This window comes from Garra rufa, chromosome 18 (genome assembly GCF_049309525.1).
Source record: "Garra rufa chromosome 18, GarRuf1.0, whole genome shotgun sequence".
Taxonomy (NCBI): domain Eukaryota; kingdom Metazoa; phylum Chordata; class Actinopteri; order Cypriniformes; family Cyprinidae; genus Garra; species Garra rufa.
Genome location: NC_133378.1, coordinates 31842420 through 31861909, shown reverse-complemented (window position 1 = coordinate 31861909; position 19490 = coordinate 31842420). Strand labels below are relative to the sequence as shown.

Genomic DNA, 19490 nt, shown 5'->3' with positions numbered 1-19490 from the left:
CACAATAGGCCTTTGGTCAATAACTTCAATCTTTGTTTCTAAAAAAAAACAATGAAATGAGCACATAGGATAAAAAGTAATTTGATGATTCATCCCAATTGTGCTAACAAATGGAGGGATAAATATGTTACTGGGGAAACAATTAACCTCCCGATGTATCTTACAGACTTTAAACGAAGCATTTAATCCCTCTTTTCAAATGTATCAGAGCTCAAACTGTTATCTATTCATTTCCAGTGCAAGGAAATCTGCTTTAATCTGCTGGATTAACCCCTCTGTGCTGTTTTCATCAAAGGAAAACTAATGCTAGACGGCTCCCTGAGTGCACTCTGAACAATCGAGTCTTCAAAGAAGAAGTGGAGGAAGGATAAAGAGCAAGTGTCAATGTCAGAGAAACCTCAGAGCTGCCTCTCGATTTTTGATAAAGCAAGACTGTGCAGAGGATATACATGATGTTCGATATCTTAGCATATGTAAAAAGATAGATAATGAAAATACTAGAACACATCTGTAAAATGGCCATTTTAAAGCTAAAGTATCACATACATCTTTAACAAGAGCATTGCGTGAACCCTAGACGCAAGTCCCATGGATAAGCTCAATTATCATCAAGGAAAGCGCAGACAGCCAGGGTCACGACCACTGGGGGTCAAAAAGTCAACACATCAACAAGAGAATCACCCACCTCTTAAGACAATTGAGTACTAGCGTTACACCGGATGAATCCGAGCGCAGGCCTGAACCCGCTCGGGGGCTGAAAATAAACTAAAGTGATTAACTCAGTGGCATGGGGTTACGTAAAGATGACATTTAATGTAATGAAACTTCATCACACTCAGTCACGCCCTGCCCTTGTGCACGCCTGCATGTGTGTGTGCGTGGTGGTCTCTGCATAACTCCTGTCATCTGAGATGTCCAGAGCTCAACGCTCACAATATTCACTTTGTTGTGATGAATGTTCTGTAATCCGTGTTGGAACTGAGCGAAAGAGTTAAGGATCCAAATGTTCCCCAAAGAGCCAGCCTCCCCCCACACCAACCCTGAGGGCTGATTAATGGAAAGACTGCATGACTCCGTGTGATTGGAATGAAGATGGAGGGGATATTGTTTATGATCATGTTAGGAAGGAGACTGAGCTGAACCCTGATCGACTACAGAGAGGCCTGTGGAAAAATGAGAGAAGGGTGTTCACTGTTTACAGGGAGGGATGTGATCTAAGTGTTGCATATTATAATTTCACATGGTCTCACACATGCACAAAAAACCCCGTCAGCTTTGGCCTGCTTTTGACCTTGCTCGTTTTAGAGCACAAAGGGTCCCTGTGTGATATCAAAGGCAAAACATCTCAAGCTCTGCTCAGATGGTCACCAACTCAGACTAGGGCCTCTTTATTTTAAAACAGCTCAATGGCCCACGGACAGACCTTAACCAACAGCTAACCTTAATATAAACACATGCTTGCATATGAACAGACATAAAGAGGTCACCTGAGTTGTTGTAATGGCTGTCAAAAGGAATCAAATATGTCTCTCACAAATGGACACCATAGTTATTATTTTAACTTAAAAAAAAAAGGGCCCAAGAAATATGGGAGAAAGTACCTAACCATGACCACTAGTTGGGTTGGTGAATTACAAGGTAGTGTAGAGGTTTAGCGGTTCAAAAGTGACATGGGAAGACGTGTCTTTTTCCTAGCCAATGAGGATCTCCCAGAACAGAGCACTTCCTTTTCCTCTATCAATCCCTTTTGCTCCACACATATGCAAGGCCACAGAAGGCCAATGTGGGCCCCAGCCACACTTTCTCCGGGGCTTGGAGCCAGCGAGCAAGTCATACAAACACCACAGCCTGCCACAGAAGATCAGGGTGGCCCACATGGGAGGGAGCCGAGATGAAGAGGAGGATGGTGCCAGATAACGTGGATGAGCCACACACACACAGAGAAACACAAACACGCAGCGCTAAAGCCTGTCGGGATGCATGCCAAGTCGGTATACTTTAATTACAGGGACGCCTGACCATGAAAGAGCAGGACCACTTGCATGTACGCTCCACACGGAGAGATTACACTCCAGTCGCATGGCTCTCCACAGCCGGGATCGTTCCTCAACAATGGGCTGAAAGGGTCGGAGAAAGACAGGGGCTTGTGTAGAGGGAGGAGGCTGTCGTCCAAAGCATTGAGAGGGACATCCTGATATCATGCGCGGTGATCTTGCACCAATGAAGACATAATGAATGCTGGCACGGGGAGGGTCTACAGATGGAGCAATCCCTGATTTTCCCTCTCTTTGTCCTTCCCTCTTGTGTTGTCGTTCTCACAGTTTTAAGAAGGAATTTTAAATCACTCAGCTGAGGAAAAATTCAAATGAAAGACTGGTTCGCTTTACAGATGTGGCCTCAATATCCCCAGGCTTCCTTTTATGACAGACTTACAATTCTGTTGAAACCAAATGTAAGTGTGTGACTATGAGCGTGTGTGTGTCCACTCCCTCTTCACCCCTCTGACTTTGAAACTCAAATGGAAAGGCTCACTCTTACACACCGAGAGCTCCTAATTCAAGATTGCGAGTGGCTAGTGAGCATGCATATGAGTCCGGGCAGCAGGTGTGTTGTGCGTGTAAGTGAGCGCATGAGTGTGTGTGGGTTCATGTCAAAGGGCCTCTCCGTCCTGATTGCAGGGGCCTCTCGAGGGACTTGATGCCTACTTGATAATCACTATGTCTGGAAGTGCTGAGGCCCCCAATAGCCTGTCTGAGGCCGGAACGGCCCGCTCTCCTTTACAGTGCAATGATTAGCATCTCAAGGGCTTCAAGAGAAACCAAGCCATGGAGGTCGCAAGAGACTGAGGTCTTTGATATGATAAACTCAACTCGAAAGCATCTTGCAATTCGAGAGGCTCCGACTTGAAATTCAGGAACCCAGCCTGATTTCATGAGAAAAAGTAACTGTTTTACGAGTTGGCGACAGTTTGATTTGTATAAAAACATGAGTCTTAAAGGGATAGTTCACCCCAAAATGAAAATTCTGGTATTAATTACTCACCCTCATGTCATTCCAAACCCGTAAGATCAAAAGATATTCTTGATGAAATCCCAGATCTTTCTGACCCTGCACAGACAGCAATTGAACTGACACATTCAAGGCCAAGAAAGGTAGGACGTTGTTAAAATAGTCCATGTGACATCGGAGGTTCATCCTTAACGTTATGAAGCTACAAAAATACTTTTTGTGCACAAAGAAAACAAAAACGACTTTATTCAACAATTTTTCTCCATGTCAGTCTTCAACGCGCGTTCACAAGAGTATGACGCATGCATGTGCATTCGCAGCCAGCACTATTTTTGTTTTATTTGCACACAAAAAGTATTTTCGTAACTTGATAAAAATTAAGGCTGAACCACTGATGTCACATGGACTATTTTATCAATGTCCTTACAACCTTTCTAGGCCTTGAACATTCCATGAAATCAAGAAAATCATAGTAGTTTGGAACATTAGAGTGAATAACTGACTACATTTATTTCCAAAGAGACATGCTTCTTCAGGGTGGCTAACTATCCCTCCCTGCAGATCTCAACCTTAATGAAGCTTCAAAGGACCTAATCTCATACCAGAAGCCGCAGATTAGCCACCGTGGGCCTTGTGACATGATGGTGGCCACTTAAAAGAAGAATAAACCTGCAGAGATAGACTCTCATTCATGATGCCGTGCCTGGCCAGCAGTCATGGGAAAGCTACTATCCAGTGTCTCCTGATTCAGTTGTTTTTCTTGGGTGGACAGATTTCCTCCTGTGGAAACGGCGGGGAATAGAGGCGCTATGTTCTTTCTTGCCTTCGGGCATACATTCAGGGTCTATATGGTGTTATCTTACAGAAATACGCTAGTGCGGTGCGGTTGCGTGATGAAAGGATTTCCGCTCGAGTGAAAAAACATCTGCGTGCACATACGTCGTGACATTTCAATCTTTAGGCATTGAACGATGTGAGGAACTCCACTGAGCTTGACAAAAAGGTGGCAGACAAGATCATTGTTCTTTCCCATAATCACTTGCAGAAAGTCTGTGGAGAAAATAAGGGCCTGGCAGCATTAAGAAGTCATTATCTTTAAAGTTACAAGGAAGAACTTTCCTACCAAGTGTCATCTTCGAGACAGCGCTTGAAAGGAGGTCCCGGAGGGGCCAAACGTATCGCCTCTGATCATGAAACGTAACAAACAGGGGAGCGCATTAGAATTCTGGAGGGCTGGCAGGACACTTGCGTGAGGTGCTTCCATAAACAGAGAGAGAGAGAGACGGAAGAGATGGCAGGCACCCCACATATGCAGATGAGATGCATGACACACTCAGTTTCCACAACAACGGAGCCCAAGGGAGAGCTGCCCTGGTGACAAAGGCTTTGGCAGCCTGAACACCAAGACCTCCTCGCAGACAGAGCTTCATCCAGTCATTCTGTGATCTGGGCTTCAAGAACTTGCCAGAATAAGCACACAGCTTCCACAGCACCCACCGCTGATTCACAGATATGGCAAAATACAAATTTTCAACCCTTATTGGTGACACTTCACTTGAAGCTTATAAACAAGATGCATTGTAAATGTATTCAATAGGCATTTTACAACATTCACAATGTTTTATAATGCATCTTAGAATTATGTTTTTAGAATGTTTTTGGAAATAGTTACAATACATTTTGAATAGTTTATGTTTTTTTTTGTTGGTTAGGTTGGTAGGTTTTAATGCCATGTCAGCTTCCTTGGTAATTTTTTTATACGAGTTGAAATAGTATAAAAGAGCAATTTTAAAAAACCCTATTTGGGTCAACATCCTTTTCTGCACCTTAAAACATTAAATCATGTTATGCATTAAAATGTTATGTCATAATCCATTATCCTCTTTAAATAAGTACCCATAATACAATTATGCATAAAGTGTATACAAATTATCAATATGAAATATTTATGCAATTTGTAATATCAAAAATGCATTTGTATATGTAGAAATGAACATTAACCATTATTAACTTAATGACTACTTTAAAAAACTAATGTTAACAAATTAAATCACAATTTTTTATTTAAAAAAAATTCACAAGTTTTATTTAAAAATGTATTGTCAGTAGAAAATGTAAGCAGTGTGAAAAATATATAAAAAATAATGCTAATAGTGGCTTAGGAATTATCACTAATTTTTATTTATTCAAGTGAAGAGTTACCAGCCAAAAATCTTCAAACGTGTCCACATACTGTAAGTACAAACCTCATCTTTTCATCGATCACCTGTCCAGACCGAACTTAGACGTTCAACATGATTGATGGACCCTCTGAAAATGTTCTGGCGGGACACTCCGGGTGTACGGCCCTTACAAGCGTGGCATGTGCATGAGGGCAAACTGCAGGGATCGAGAGTTCAGTGTTAATATGTGTGACTGACCACAGTGAGTGCCGTGTCTGTTGTGACGAACGGACAGATGGCGCCAATGAGAGGAAGGGAACCGAGCAGCTGCTTTGGCCCTTCGCTGCGGGTGGAGGATGGAGGCGTGTCCGCAGTTGTCAGACAACGGCGATGACGTCAGGGGCGGCCACAGATGCCGTTGGGCGGGCAGCTGTCCTTTCCCTGGCATCAGGTGAGGTTGTGCACAGTTGCACTGGACACAGCTGTGGCGAAAGCTGGCAAACAGTATCCCAGGAATGTAGCTGGTCACATCCTCTGTTGGCATCTGGTAACTATCAGACACACACACACACTGTCCGTAGCTCTTCTCACATCAGCGTCCCACTGTTCCACTCGACAGTGTCCATTGCTGCGGGATGGAGTCGTATCTGCATCCTGGATTTCCACAGCTGTCAAAGGAACACAGGCCACCTCATCGCAGCATTAAACAAATGAGGCAGAAAATGAGAGAATACCCGGCATTACCGTCATTCGCTTTACGGAAGTTCAAAGCACATAAACACAAGCTGTTTGGAGGGTGTATAAACTTTTACGCTAACACAGCGTCCTTTGCTCGTATGATGATAGCTTATTGGCATTTGTTTCGTTTTGTAATAGCCCGAACAGGTTTATATACAATCGCCATCCATTATGGGCTAATTTTAGAGCCAGATTTTCCCCCCGGACTCGTAGGTTAAATGCTACTCAAGGGCACTTCTAAGCAAAGTCAGGACTTTGGGGGAAAAAAAACCTGCAAGCACCTGGTTAAAAGTGCGCTTTCCTCACAGATGTCCAATGAGCTTCATAGCCAGGGGCTCTTTCAATCAAACCCATCTGCCAGCGCTTAAAATGGCATGTAGAGAAATAGCAAACTCCCTTGCTACCTTCTCCCTAGATAGGCAGCTGCCTTCTAAGGTGGCATGTTAACTGAATTTGAACCTCATAATACTCTATATAACTCCACATGTGACACAAATAGCACTTGAAGCACACTGGAGACTCGACGTACAATGGACTCTGTTAGAGTAGCCTTAGCATGTTGCTAAGCTAATGACACAATGCTCTGACAAGAATAATAATGCCTAGCACACACAAATAAGTAAAAACAATCCCAAATTAAGGTCTTCCGGGTTTGGAACAACATGAGGGTAAGTAATTAATGACAATTTTCATTTATTTGGTGAGCTATCAATTTAAAATGAATACAGTTGAGGTCAAAGGTTTACACCCCCCTTTCAGAATCTGCTAAATGTTAATTTATATAAAAGGGATCATACACAATGCATGGTATTGTTTATTTAGTACTGACCTAAATAAGATATTTCACATAAAATATGTTTACATATAGTCCACAAAAGAAAATAATAGTCCCCTTGATTTTTAATACTGTGTTGTTACCTGAATGATCCACAGCTGTTTTTTTTTTTGTTAAGTGATAGTAGTTCACGAGTCCCTTGTTTGTCCTGAACAGTTAAACTGATCGCTGTCCTTCAAAAAAATCCTTCAGGTCCCACAAATTCTTTGGTTTTGCAGCATTTTTGTGTATTTGAACCCTTTCCAACAATGACTGTAAATTGAACTTATTTTGTATTCTGTGAAACATGTAACTATCTTCTGTAGCCTCTAAAGGGCAGTACTAAATGAAAAAATACAATATTTAGGCAAAATAAGAAAAATATACCCATCTCCATTCTGTTCAAAAGTTTACACCCCTCGGCTCTTAATGCATCGTTTTTCCTTCTGGAGCATCACGGAGAGTTTGATAATATAATTGCATATGAGTCCCTCAGTTGTCCTCAGTGTGAAAAGATGGATCTCAAAATCATACAGTCATTGTTGGAAAGAGTTCAAATGCACAAAAATGCTGGAAAACCAAAGAATTTGTGGGACCTGAAGGACTTTTCTGAAGAACAGCTTGCAGTTTAACTGTTCAGGACAAACAAGGGACTCATGAACAACTATCACTAAACAAAAAAACAGCTGTGGATCATTCAGGTAAGAACACAGTATTGAGAATCAAGGGGATGTAAACTTTTAATAATTTTAGTCATTTTTATAAATTTAACAATTTTTTTTCTTGTGGCCTATATGTAAACGTCTTTCATTTAAAATATCTTATTCAGGTCAGTACTAAATAAAAAACAACATGCATTTGGTATTATCCCTCTTATTTTAGTAAAATAATTAATCTTGCAGATTCTGAAAGGGGATGTAAACTTTTGACCTCAACTGTAAATATAGAAAATTTCTTATTTAGGACTGGGTTTTAGGATTCAGTCAGGAGATTGAGGAAGAAACAGACAGAGTAACGAAATGATCAAGAGGATCTTTTACTTGTGCCTGAACAGGAACACTGGATTGATACAGATTGAGACAGCAACACGGGCACAGTGCCCGCCATTGAAGAAGAGCTGGATGTGACATTTATTTTGTCTGTGTGTGAGAAAGAGAATAAAATGAACAGCAATTGTGTACTGGCACAGATACAGCTTCACTTTGACAATGAGAATGTGAGATGCTAAGAAAAGTCACCACAGAAGAAAAACCACAATTACGACATGCTACAGTCCGTCTTTCTCTGATTTGTCCCTCATAGGCGTGACACTTCACAACACCCCTCGGAGCGACTGGCCATGCAACGAACTTCTGAGGACGTTCTTTGCAGCTCGCTCCCTAATCACTGCCACCAATCATGGCTTCCGTCTTTCCCGCCGAGGACTACAAGATGTTGTCAATCATTAATCGCTCTCAATCAGGCGAGATTTCCACAAGGAGAAATCACTTCCTGCCGTGAAAACGCATCCCCCCCAACCACCCCACAAGCCTTCCTTCTTGCTCATTGCTTCCAAATGTTATCTGTAATTACCATTCGCTCGGCAAATTAGCTCAAATCAGATCATGCTTCTTAATTAAAGTGACATTTCAGAAGTGGAGGGGGTACACGTGTGGCTGCGCTAACATGCTAATTAGCCACGCTAACGTGCTAAATGATAAGTGACCTGTAGCCACTAGCATTTAACATCTCCAAGGGAGATCTTCTCTCGGATGGGACCTGCAGAGGCGGGTAGGTGGACATTACATGAACGCGACTGACTGGTTATTCACAAGCACTTTAATTGGCAAGTCGCCGCTTGAGTCCCAAGCTCACAACTGGAAAGGCGCTGGGAAATGACCACATGCCGGTTAGCATGTTAGCTCTGCCAGTGCATGCAGGTATATAGAGCTCAGATTCATGGTTTGCGAACAAACTGTCTTCAATTGAGAGCCCGTCAAGCTGAGGCTTGAGGTTGGGGGTAGATGTGATGTCAAGAAGCCCGGCATATTTATGAACTGAGGATTTTTTATGTAGATTTTCACTCCTGTGAACCCCAATAGTGGATTCTATCAAATCACAGACATTGACCTACTGTGCTCCGGCCCCACAGGAGACAAATTTCTTAGCGGGGTCACACAATACATTTCATAAACACATATGCACATGTATAAATCTAACAGCCTTCAGAAAGTCACTCTACATAATGCATCCGCATAATAAATAATAAACCTCTTTCACACACACTCAACAAGAACTCCTTGACTTATCATTTTTGATCAATTTTATGCATCCTAGGCAAATGAAATTATTTATTTATTTAAAAAAAAAACGAGCATTTTACTTAAAACATGAAAATACAAAATTTCTTAGTGTTCCATCTAGACCAAATGAAAAACAGAACAATAGACAGAACAAACAACAGAACATAAGATAGAACGAGTAAATGAACTAAGGATAGATCAAACAAACGACAGATTAAACAAACAAACACTAGGTAGAACAAACAATAGAACAAAACATTGATGAAAGATATATCGAATGAACGACACATCGAACAGACAAAGAACAAAGAGAATGAAGGAATGATAATAGATACATTGGTAGAAAAATAGAATGACAGAACAACAGATAGAAAGACAGATCGATAGAACGATAGATAGATAGATAGAACGATAGAACAAACAATAGAACAATAGAACGGTCAAACAAATGATAAATAGAATGGTCGAACGAACAAACGTTAGATAGAATGATTGATCGAACGAACAAACCCTCTACCAATTGATCGAACGAACGAACAAACGATCGAACAATAGACAGATAGACAGACAGTTAAACGAACAAACGTTAGATAGAACGATTGATCGAACAAACAAACAATTGAACAATTAATCTAACTAACGAATGATCGAACGATAGATAGACAGAATGATAGACAATTGATAAATCGAACAATAGATAGAATGGATGATAGAACAAACAATAGACAGAACGAATAACAGACAAAATAAACCACAGACAAAACAAATGACAGACAGAAAGACTGAACAATAGATACAACAAATGTTAGAAGGAAGGCAAGAAAATTAACATTATTTATTATTTAAGCATACAGCATACATAAATGACACCTGATGAGTCAAAAATAATGATTAAGAAAGTAAGGGAAAAAACTTGAAAACATCACTTCTCACAGCCAGTCATAGGTCTTTGCTTCACAAACATTAACACACACACACACACACACACTCGTACAGCTGTCTGCAGCCACTAAGATTTAGGCCCCTGATTATATATTCATACAGATGAATCAATAAGGCCTTGCAGCAACTGGAAGACTAGAGGAATTACAATGAGCCCACGTCAATAGACTACAGCTTTACATTTCATTAGGGCCAGACCCACACTTTAGCGGTAAATGAATAGCAATAAAACAGCACCGCCGGCACCAACGCACACCCAAGATCCAGAGCTGGTCCATCTCGTACAGCTCGCCTCTTGAGAGACATATTTGGCTACGGCTCTGAAAAAGAACTAGATTGGCTGAGATGGTTGAACAGTGAAAGAGGCCGGAACTGGAAGTTGGTGAGACATGCACATGATTGGTACTTAATTAACTGATGCATAACATTAACATATGTACATACACCTTTCTAGCCTTCACCTTATTAGGAACCTAGACACACACACTGTATTTGCACACGGGCCATTGATTTCTGTCTAATGACACAGGCAGTGCCGTCCGGCTCGGGGGCCGCTACAGGAAGAGCAAGACGGAGGAGAAATGCGATTCCGATGAAGGGATATCACTCGACATCCGCTGATCTCCCCTCACCACCCCCGCGTACAGCCTATATCCAGCCAGCGGTTTAGACATCACGCCGGGGTCATACACAAGGACTGAGACAGGATTACTGCATACTTCAGCACAAGCACATTTGTGTAGAAATGTGTGTGCATGTGGCTCTTGAGAGCAAATGTGTTTGGCTATCAGAATACTAAAACATAGATTTCTAAAAATGTAAAAACCTTTATGATCTTCCACATCCAACCTCAAATTAACACGAACAATCGCTTTACCACAACCAAAAATGAAGCATGCGACTCACCTTCTTCATCCTGCCGCTACGGGTGCCGGTAAAGGCTACGGTGTGGCCGCGATAATCATATGCCGCCACCGACGTCATCCCGTCATCTTTGTCCAGGAATAATGGAATCCCCTCGATCGTAGTGGTGCCCCCTAGAGGCTGGTTGAAGTCCTGGCCACAAAAGTTGTCATCTATTTGCAAAGGCTGTGGAGAGAGATAAAAAAGGCAGAGTTATTAGAGTAGTTACTGAGTGGGAGTTAGTGCAACGGAGGCCGATATGGCATTTTCACTCGTCTTAATCTTCTTCAATACCAATCCATTGCTCGATATTCCTTTGGGTCATTAAATGCCATATACTGTATTTTCTGTGCTAATGAATCAGCCAGAGGCCCACACTGGTATAGATATCTCGCAGGATGAGTCCCTGTGCTTATGCCGCTCGAAGAACGGTCAGAAAATATAGAGAACCTGAGGGAAAATCATTCTCTGCTTTTTACTCCTTTGTGCAGAAAAAAACTGCTAACACGGACATGGCCAACACCAAATGTCGCATGCAATTCAAATGTACACACGATCCCTAATCGTCCCAAACAAAAGTCGACCGCACAATGCACAAAGTGTCCCGGGAGACGTCCTCCCCGCTCTGGCCGACAGACTGGGCTCATTAGCAGAGACAAAAGTGGCCATGACCCCCACTGCCCCGCATTGCTGCCCAACGGTGCCCCTCATTCTTCACCCAGCGAGGGGTGCCATTGCTGCCAAGGATGACCCGTTCCAGGCAGCGGGAAGGATATTCAGGCTCGCAAACACTGTAGCGGACCAGCGCTGTGCCCTACAACACAAGAGAGCACGTCCTTTCCTAAACCCCTGGGGGATGTCGGGATTTGCTCTGGAAATAGAACGAACAGAAGGGGATTGGACAAACAGACCAAGTGCATCCCTAAGGTTAGCGAGCGTCTGGGTTACACCGACCCACCATGCACCTACTGTAATTACAGTCGGCCTGCACTCAGGTGCGAGCAGGACTAATCTCCAGAGAGAAAACGTTTGTTGCTCACCGTTCGCAGTTATTGCCACTAGGTGTTATTCTCAGTTAGATGAGGAAACATTATGTTGGCAGAGTTAATGATGCTGGTAATGGCGGTTAATGCAAGCCAACCAATGATGCTGGAAATACCACTTGCGTTAGCAAAGCTCGGAAAGTGCTGGCAAAGACAAGGTCGTAGGGACAAACTACGCCTAATGGCGTGTGCCGAGTGGATGAATCCAGCCTGGATAACTGCAATGCCCCCGGTGAGTCAGGGATGTGCAAAATTCTGAATTAAAGAACTGAAATGTCACAGCAAGTTAAACTTAAAATGACAGGACGGGGAATTTACTGAATTGCAATTTAAAGAAATTTAACAAAGGTGATCTATCTATCTATTCATCTAATAATCCATCTATCCATCCATGTATCCATCTATCTATCTAACATTCATCTGTCTATCTATTCTGTTGATACACCTATCATCTGTCTTTTCATTCATCCACTTATCTACCATCTATCTATCCACCACTTATCTATCCATCCACCTATCTATCTATCCATCCGTCCACCTATCTATCCATCTATCTGTACATCCATCCACCTTTCTATCCATCTATTCGTTCATCTGTCCTACTTTCTATCCATCTATCCGTTCATCCGTCCACCTTTCTATCCATCTGGCCACTTATCTATCATCCATCCATCTGTCCACCTACAGTATCTATCCATTCATCCATCCATCTGTCCACCAATCTATCTATCTATCTGTTCATCCATCCACCTATCTATCCATCCATCCACCTACCCATCTATCTATCTGTCCATCCATCTACATGTCTATCCGTTCATTTATCCACCTATGTATCCATCTATCCGTCCACCTATCTATCATCTATCCATCCATCCACCTACCTATCTATTCATCTGTCATCTGTAAACCTATTTATCCATCTATCGTCCATCCATACACCTTTCTATCCATCTTTACATGCATTCGTCCTCTTCTATCTATCCAACCATCTATCCACCCATCCACCTACCTATCATTTATCTGTCCATCCATCCACGTCTATCTATTGATTCATCCACATATATATTGTCCATCCATCCATCTATCTATCCAGCTATCCATCCACCTATCTATCCATCTATCTGTCCATCTGTCCACCTATTTATCCATCCATCCACCTTTCTATCCATCTATACATCCATCTGTTCTCTTTTCTATCCATCTATCCATCCATCCGTCCACCTACCTATCCACCCATCCATCCACCTACCTATCAATCCATCTATCTGTCTATCCGTCTACATGTCTATCTGTTCATTCATCCACCCATCTATCCATCCGTCTGTCCACCTATTTATCCATCTATCCATCCATCCATCCATCTTTCTATCATCTACACATCCATCCATCCTATATCTATCCATCCATCTGACCACTTATCTATCCATCTATCTGTCCATCTGTCCACCTATTTATCTATCTATCCTTCCACCTATCTATCACCCATCTGCCCAACCATCCACCTATCTATATATCTATCTGTCCACCTATCTATCCATCCATCCGTCGACCCTTCTATTCATCTATCTATCCATCCATCTACAGTATCTGTCCATCCATCCATCCTCATTCATGAGGAAATGCTACATAGGTATATGGGTATATCACTAAACAAACATATTTAAACACACAATCAACCTAGAAATCACATACATTGCAGATACATATACCTCCTATACAACATCCCATTTGAGAACCGCAGAAATAAAAGGGCAGCCACCCATAGCCAGTGACCGAGACTGGCAACGATGCATATCTATCAGCGGTTCTACAGTATGTCTCATGCAGTATGTCTCATGCAGACAAAATAATGTTGTAATTTGAGTTAAGGAGGGATAAAAATTTTTTTATCAAATTACAACATTATTTTAGGACAAAAGGAAAGGATTCAATGACTAAAGAAGGCCGCAAGGTGGACTGGCCACAAGACGGAGGAATGTGTCCAGTGCAAAATGTTTTCAGTGGGAGGGGAAGGGAGGAGACGGGTCTCCTGACCCAAGAAGAAATCTCATCTCTCCCATAAATCTCTAGTTTCAGAGCAGAGCGTTAAGAGACGCGGACATGTTAACAAGTTAAAGACAGACACCATGCGACCACAGTTTCTTGGGTCGGACTGAGACTGTCATCTTCAATATCCATGGAACGTGAGGGGATGACAGCTGAGATGGAAGTGGGCCGAAATGCCTCTGACAGGCTGGACAGGAAGGAGATGCCGCAGAATCCAGTCAGAGAGTATGAACCTCAAAAACTTAAATGAATCCATCTGTGCCACTGCCACTGAGGATCAAACTGACCCTACATGATAAATCACAGCACATTTGGACATTTTCCTCCAACAATCAATCGCATGCTAAGAACCAAACTCAAAATGACTTACTTACAGCTGCATTATTTCGAAATTTTGGAATTTAAGAGGACATTTCAAACTCAAAAGTTGACCTTAAAAAGACACAGACAAAACATGATTTCTTTGAAGAATATCCTTGTCTTTCTGAATGAAGACTGGTGCTATCAAGCCCCAAAAGGCACCATAACGGTATTATAAAAGTGATTCATACAACTTGTGCATTATTCCAGGCCTGAAGTCATACAATAGTTTTTATGAGGAACAGACAGAAATTATTGCTAGCGCGAGATAAAACTACCCTCCAGTGAGAGGCTGACTGCTACAGTACAGCTGAATCGCTGAGTCAGTGGATTGAACTCAACAACTGGATCAGTCTGATTTGTGAAAGACCCATTTAGGTTGGTTTTGTGAACTAGATAAATAAAAAAAAAACTATTCATTCACTCATCAGATTCATTACTTCTCTTATGAACATGCTAGAGAGAGCTAAAGGTCATACCTACAGTGAATAATGACTTCCATTTCAACCTGTCTTCATCAAAACACTGTCATATGACTTCAGAAGACTTTGAAAATAGCACACGAGTCTTATGAATTATGAGTTATGGTGTTTTTATGGTACCTGGCTGTCATTTTGGAGCCTAACAGCAGCATCAGCCCTCATTTGCTTTCATTACATGGAGAAGGCCCAGGATGTTTACCCAAAAAATTTAACTTTCAGACAAAAAAGTAAGCCATACAGGTTTGAAACAACATGAGGATGAGTAAATATCAACAGAAAGTTCAGTTTTGGGTGAACTAAGTTGCAAAAAATCTGTCTATTAGTCTAAAAATACCCCTCAACAGCATGGAAGGTTTAAGACAAGGAGGCTGTTGTGTAAATGTATTACCTAATAAAATCTGTTATACAAAGCATAGAAACTACCCACAATTCTGAGTAATGCAAGGTTGATTCGCTATCGCCGATGACTAAGCACAAACCTCAAAGTGTCCTGATTTCAAGTTAGTGACCCAATGCAGACCAGTGGGAAACAGGAATGTGATGCTAACTCACCTTTGCTCTCACACACACACACACACACACACACACACACACACACATACACCAGAGAGCAGCTGTAATCCTTATGTCTTATCGTTACACCATCTGATCGATCTCACAGCAGACATGCTCCAACTCTCCTCTATCAGTCCATCTCTTTCTTTTCCTGCTCGCTTTCTCTCCATCCGTCCAATGATAGCCTTAGGGATCGATGAGGGAGGCAGGACTTGACAGAGGGGGATGTGATAGACAGACATGTCCCAAAGGGTTAATCTGGCAGCAGGTTTTACAGATGCCGCAGGCCTGATCCAGAGAGACAGACCTGATAGACCAGGTATTTTGGGAGAACATACACAGGAGAGATACAAAGTTCTCAGTCCTCACTTTTCTTTTTTCCAGGAAAAGGTTTCAGGACTCAAACTCACACAATGCATTAAGACTTAAAACTTTTGGAATTTGAAGATCAGGGTAAATGTAATTTATTTTGCCTACTGGGAAACATGTACATATCTTCTGAAGGGCAGTACTAAATTAAAAAAATATGATATTTAGGCAAAATAAGATAAATGTACATATCTTCGTTCTGTTCAAAAGTTTACACCCCTTCTAGAGCATCAGTGAGCGTTTGAACCTTGTTGTAGTTGCATATGAGTCCCTCAGTTGTCCTTAATGTGAAAAGATGGATCTCAAAACCATTGTCATTGAGTCATTGTTGGAAAGGGTTCAAATACACAAAAATTCTGGAAAACCAGAGAATTTGTGGGACCTGAAGGATTTTTCGGAAGAACAGCGGACAGTTTAGCTGTTCAGGACAAACAAGGGACTCATGAACAACTATCACTAAACAAAAAAAACAGCTGTGGATCATTCAGGTAACAACACAGTGTAGAGAATCAAGTGTATGTAAACTTTTGAATGGAGTCCGTTAATAAATTCAGCTATTATTTCCTCTTATATGCAAACGTCTTTTATGTGAAATATCTTATTCAGGTCAGTACTAAATAAAAAAATAACATGCATTTTGTATGATCCCTCTTATTTTGGTCAAATAATTAACATGTTGCTTTTGACCTCAACTGTATATACTTAAAACATATATAATGTAACTAAATGTATATTATATTAACATACACATTGTATTACACTAGTATATAACAAAAATACAGAAATTACCTCCCAAAACCAGCAAAGAAAAAAAACACTTCTTCCTAAGACTCACCGCTGCCGAGCATCTACAGAGCTGCTCATTTGTGTTCAGCATGAATCCTTATTTGTGTACACTCAGGTATGTACCAAGGTGCGCGTGTTTGTTTTATGCGTGTGTATGTGCGCGATTGTCCTTAAATGTGTTTGTGTTGATGCGTGTGTGTGTGTGCGCGCTTGTCCTTAAATGTGTTTGTAGATGGCGGACCACATAAATGAAGATAAAGAGAGGCTGCCAAAATCTCTGGACGCATGGCCTAAGAGAAAGAGAGAGAGCGAGAGATGAGTGGAGGGATGGCAGGCTGCCAGCCTCCTGTTTTGATTGGTGACGGTGGAAATGCAGCGGCTCAGCCGTTTGCCCTTTGTTTCCTCCAAACAGCCAATGGAGGCTCTCTAATTGGGTCTTAATGGTGCTCGCGCTCAAGCGAGCCAGAATTCAGGCACTCTCTCCGCCGCTCTCTCGCTCTCTCTGGCATTAACAGCATTAGACAGGAGAACATCACAGATTCCCAAACGCATCCGAGGCTTATCTAAAAATACACGTCATATTAGCATGGCCATCATGTGCTGTCGTTCAGCTTTATATAATGGTGTTATTTATAAAGCGGCTTCCACTGAGCAATCCTATTGACCCCCAATCTAAAGTCCTTTAGTAGGACTTAATGTCTTTATGTAGGTGGTCTATCCCAGCATTTGATTAAGGAAGATAATATGGCGTTCCTGTAGCTCAACTGGTAGAGCAACACCAGAGGTCATAGGTCTTAGCTAGATGCTAATGCTCTTTCTATGTGAACGCATACTGTGTTAATCAAACTCAATTTAATTGCCAAAAACGCATTGTATGGGTCAAAATGACAATTTTTTCTTTTATGCCAAAAATCATTAGGATAGTTCCAGGAAGATATTTTGTAAATTTCCTACCGTAAATATATCAAAATTAAATTTTTGATTAGCAATATACATTTAAAGGTGATTTTCTCAGTATTTTGATTTTTTTGCACCCTCAGATTCTAGATTTTCAAATAGTATCTCAAATATTGTCCTATCCCAACAAACCATTCTCAATTTTGTAAAATTGACTCTTATGGCTGTTTTTTTGGTCCATGGTCACAAATGTTTTTTATATTTTGAATTTTTTTTTTATCTTTTGGTCTTCACTACACTCTTAAAAATAAAGGTTCTTTATTGGCATTGATGGTTCCACGAAGAACCTTGCACATCCATAGAACCTTTCAAATCCAGAAAAGGTTCTTTATAATGGAAAAGGGTTCTTTAGATTTTTAAAATGTTCTTCAAATGGTTATTTTCTAAGAACTGTTCACTAAATGGTTCTTTTATGGCATCACTGCAAAATTACCCTTTTGGAGCCTTTATTTTTAAGAGTGTTTTTTACACTTGTCCAGCCTCTCAATTATTATGAGTTGTTAAAAAAAAAACATAAGATATTCAGAAGCTCAGGGTTAGTACGATTTATTTTTAAATAACTCTTTATGCTAACCAAGGCTGCATTTATTCGATCAAAAATACAGTAAAAATTTAATAATGTACATTATTATAATTTAAAATAGCTACTTTTTATTTGAATATTTTTAAAAAGTGTACTTTATTCCTGTGTTGCCAAGCTGAATTTTCAGCATTATTATTCCAGTCTTCAGTCTTAATATGTTGATTTGCTGCTTAAGAAACATTTCTTATTATTAGCAATGTTGAAAACAGTTGTGCTGCTTAATAGTTTTGTGAAAACTAAAATTTCTTTTAGCATTTCTGATTAATAGAAAATTCTAAAACATTACAAAATGTTTTTACGGTCACTTTTGATCAATTTAAAGCATTCATTTCTTTAAAAAAAAAAAAATTAAATGCTATTGTGTGATTCTACATTCTATAGGACTGTTTTAGTTTGTATCCTGATGCCTCTTCCTGCCTGACTCCCTGTAAATATTTACAGTGTGTACATGCTAAATGGTCTACACAGAAGCATATATTCATACACACATTTACACCCATAATGCACGGTCTAGTATGTGCTGTGTTCTTGGTGTTTAGGGCTCGTACCCTGTGGCACGGCTGTAAGGCAGAGTAATATATCAGTCTACACTTCCACCTTTAATCACCTCTGGACTCTCACTCTCTCAGTCTCCATTTCTTTTTTACTCCATCCCTTCGTCTGGCACTAAAAAAGGCACTCGTGATCTTTATTGTTTGGCTTTATACCGTCTGCATGAGACTGTCATGGAGTGCGAGCAGGTGTTCACCGCATGGAGGCACTGGAAAATATCAGCGGAAAGCGGAGGAGAAGTGCGCACTGCTGATCGGGGCTGATTTTGAATTTAGGGTGTAGATTAAAATACCCTTCAAAATGACTGACATTGTACCATGTTAAAGGCCCAGAAAGGTAGTAAGGACATCGCTAAAATAGTCCATGTGACATCTGAGGTTCAACCTTGATTTTATGAAGTGACGAGAAAACAAAAATAATGACCATTTAATAATTTCTTCTCTCCCATGTCAGTCTTTGAAACATTCCAAGTCATCCTGTCTGTCGAAATCTCATTTTATTTTTATTTTATTGTACAAAAAGCATTCTTGTAGTGTCATAAAATTAAGATTTAATTACTGATGTCACATGAACTTTTTTTAACGATGTTCTTGCTACCTTTTTGGGCCTGTCAAACGTGTTAGTTGTGTTGTTTTCTGCATCAAAAAGCTCTCGGATTTCATCAAAAATATTTTCATTTGTGTTCCCAAGATAAACGAAGGTCTTACAGGTTTGAAACAACATGGGGGTAAGTAGTTAATGACAGAATTTTCATTTTTGGGTGACCTATCCCTTTAAATCCATCATAATGTGACAATTCGGGCAAAGAAAAGGAAAGACTAGATATGCTCCAGGATCTCATTTACTTGCTATTAACTGACTCGAAGAAAACTTTTCAATATATTTGAGATCTGATATCACATCCCTT

The 19490-nt window shown here is 40.8% G+C and overlaps 1 protein-coding gene across 1 annotated transcript in view; it reads right to left on the bottom strand.

The window, feature by feature from the left end:
- plxna1a (plexin A1a) overlaps positions 1-19490 on the bottom strand; it is a 275583-nt gene that overhangs the window by 240312 nt on the left and 15781 nt on the right. Inside the window, exon 2 of the mRNA XM_073822714.1 lies at positions 10854-11036. Coding sequence (XP_073678815.1) covers positions 10854-11036 — 183 coding nt within the window. The remainder of the gene's footprint in view (positions 1-10853; positions 11037-19490) is intronic.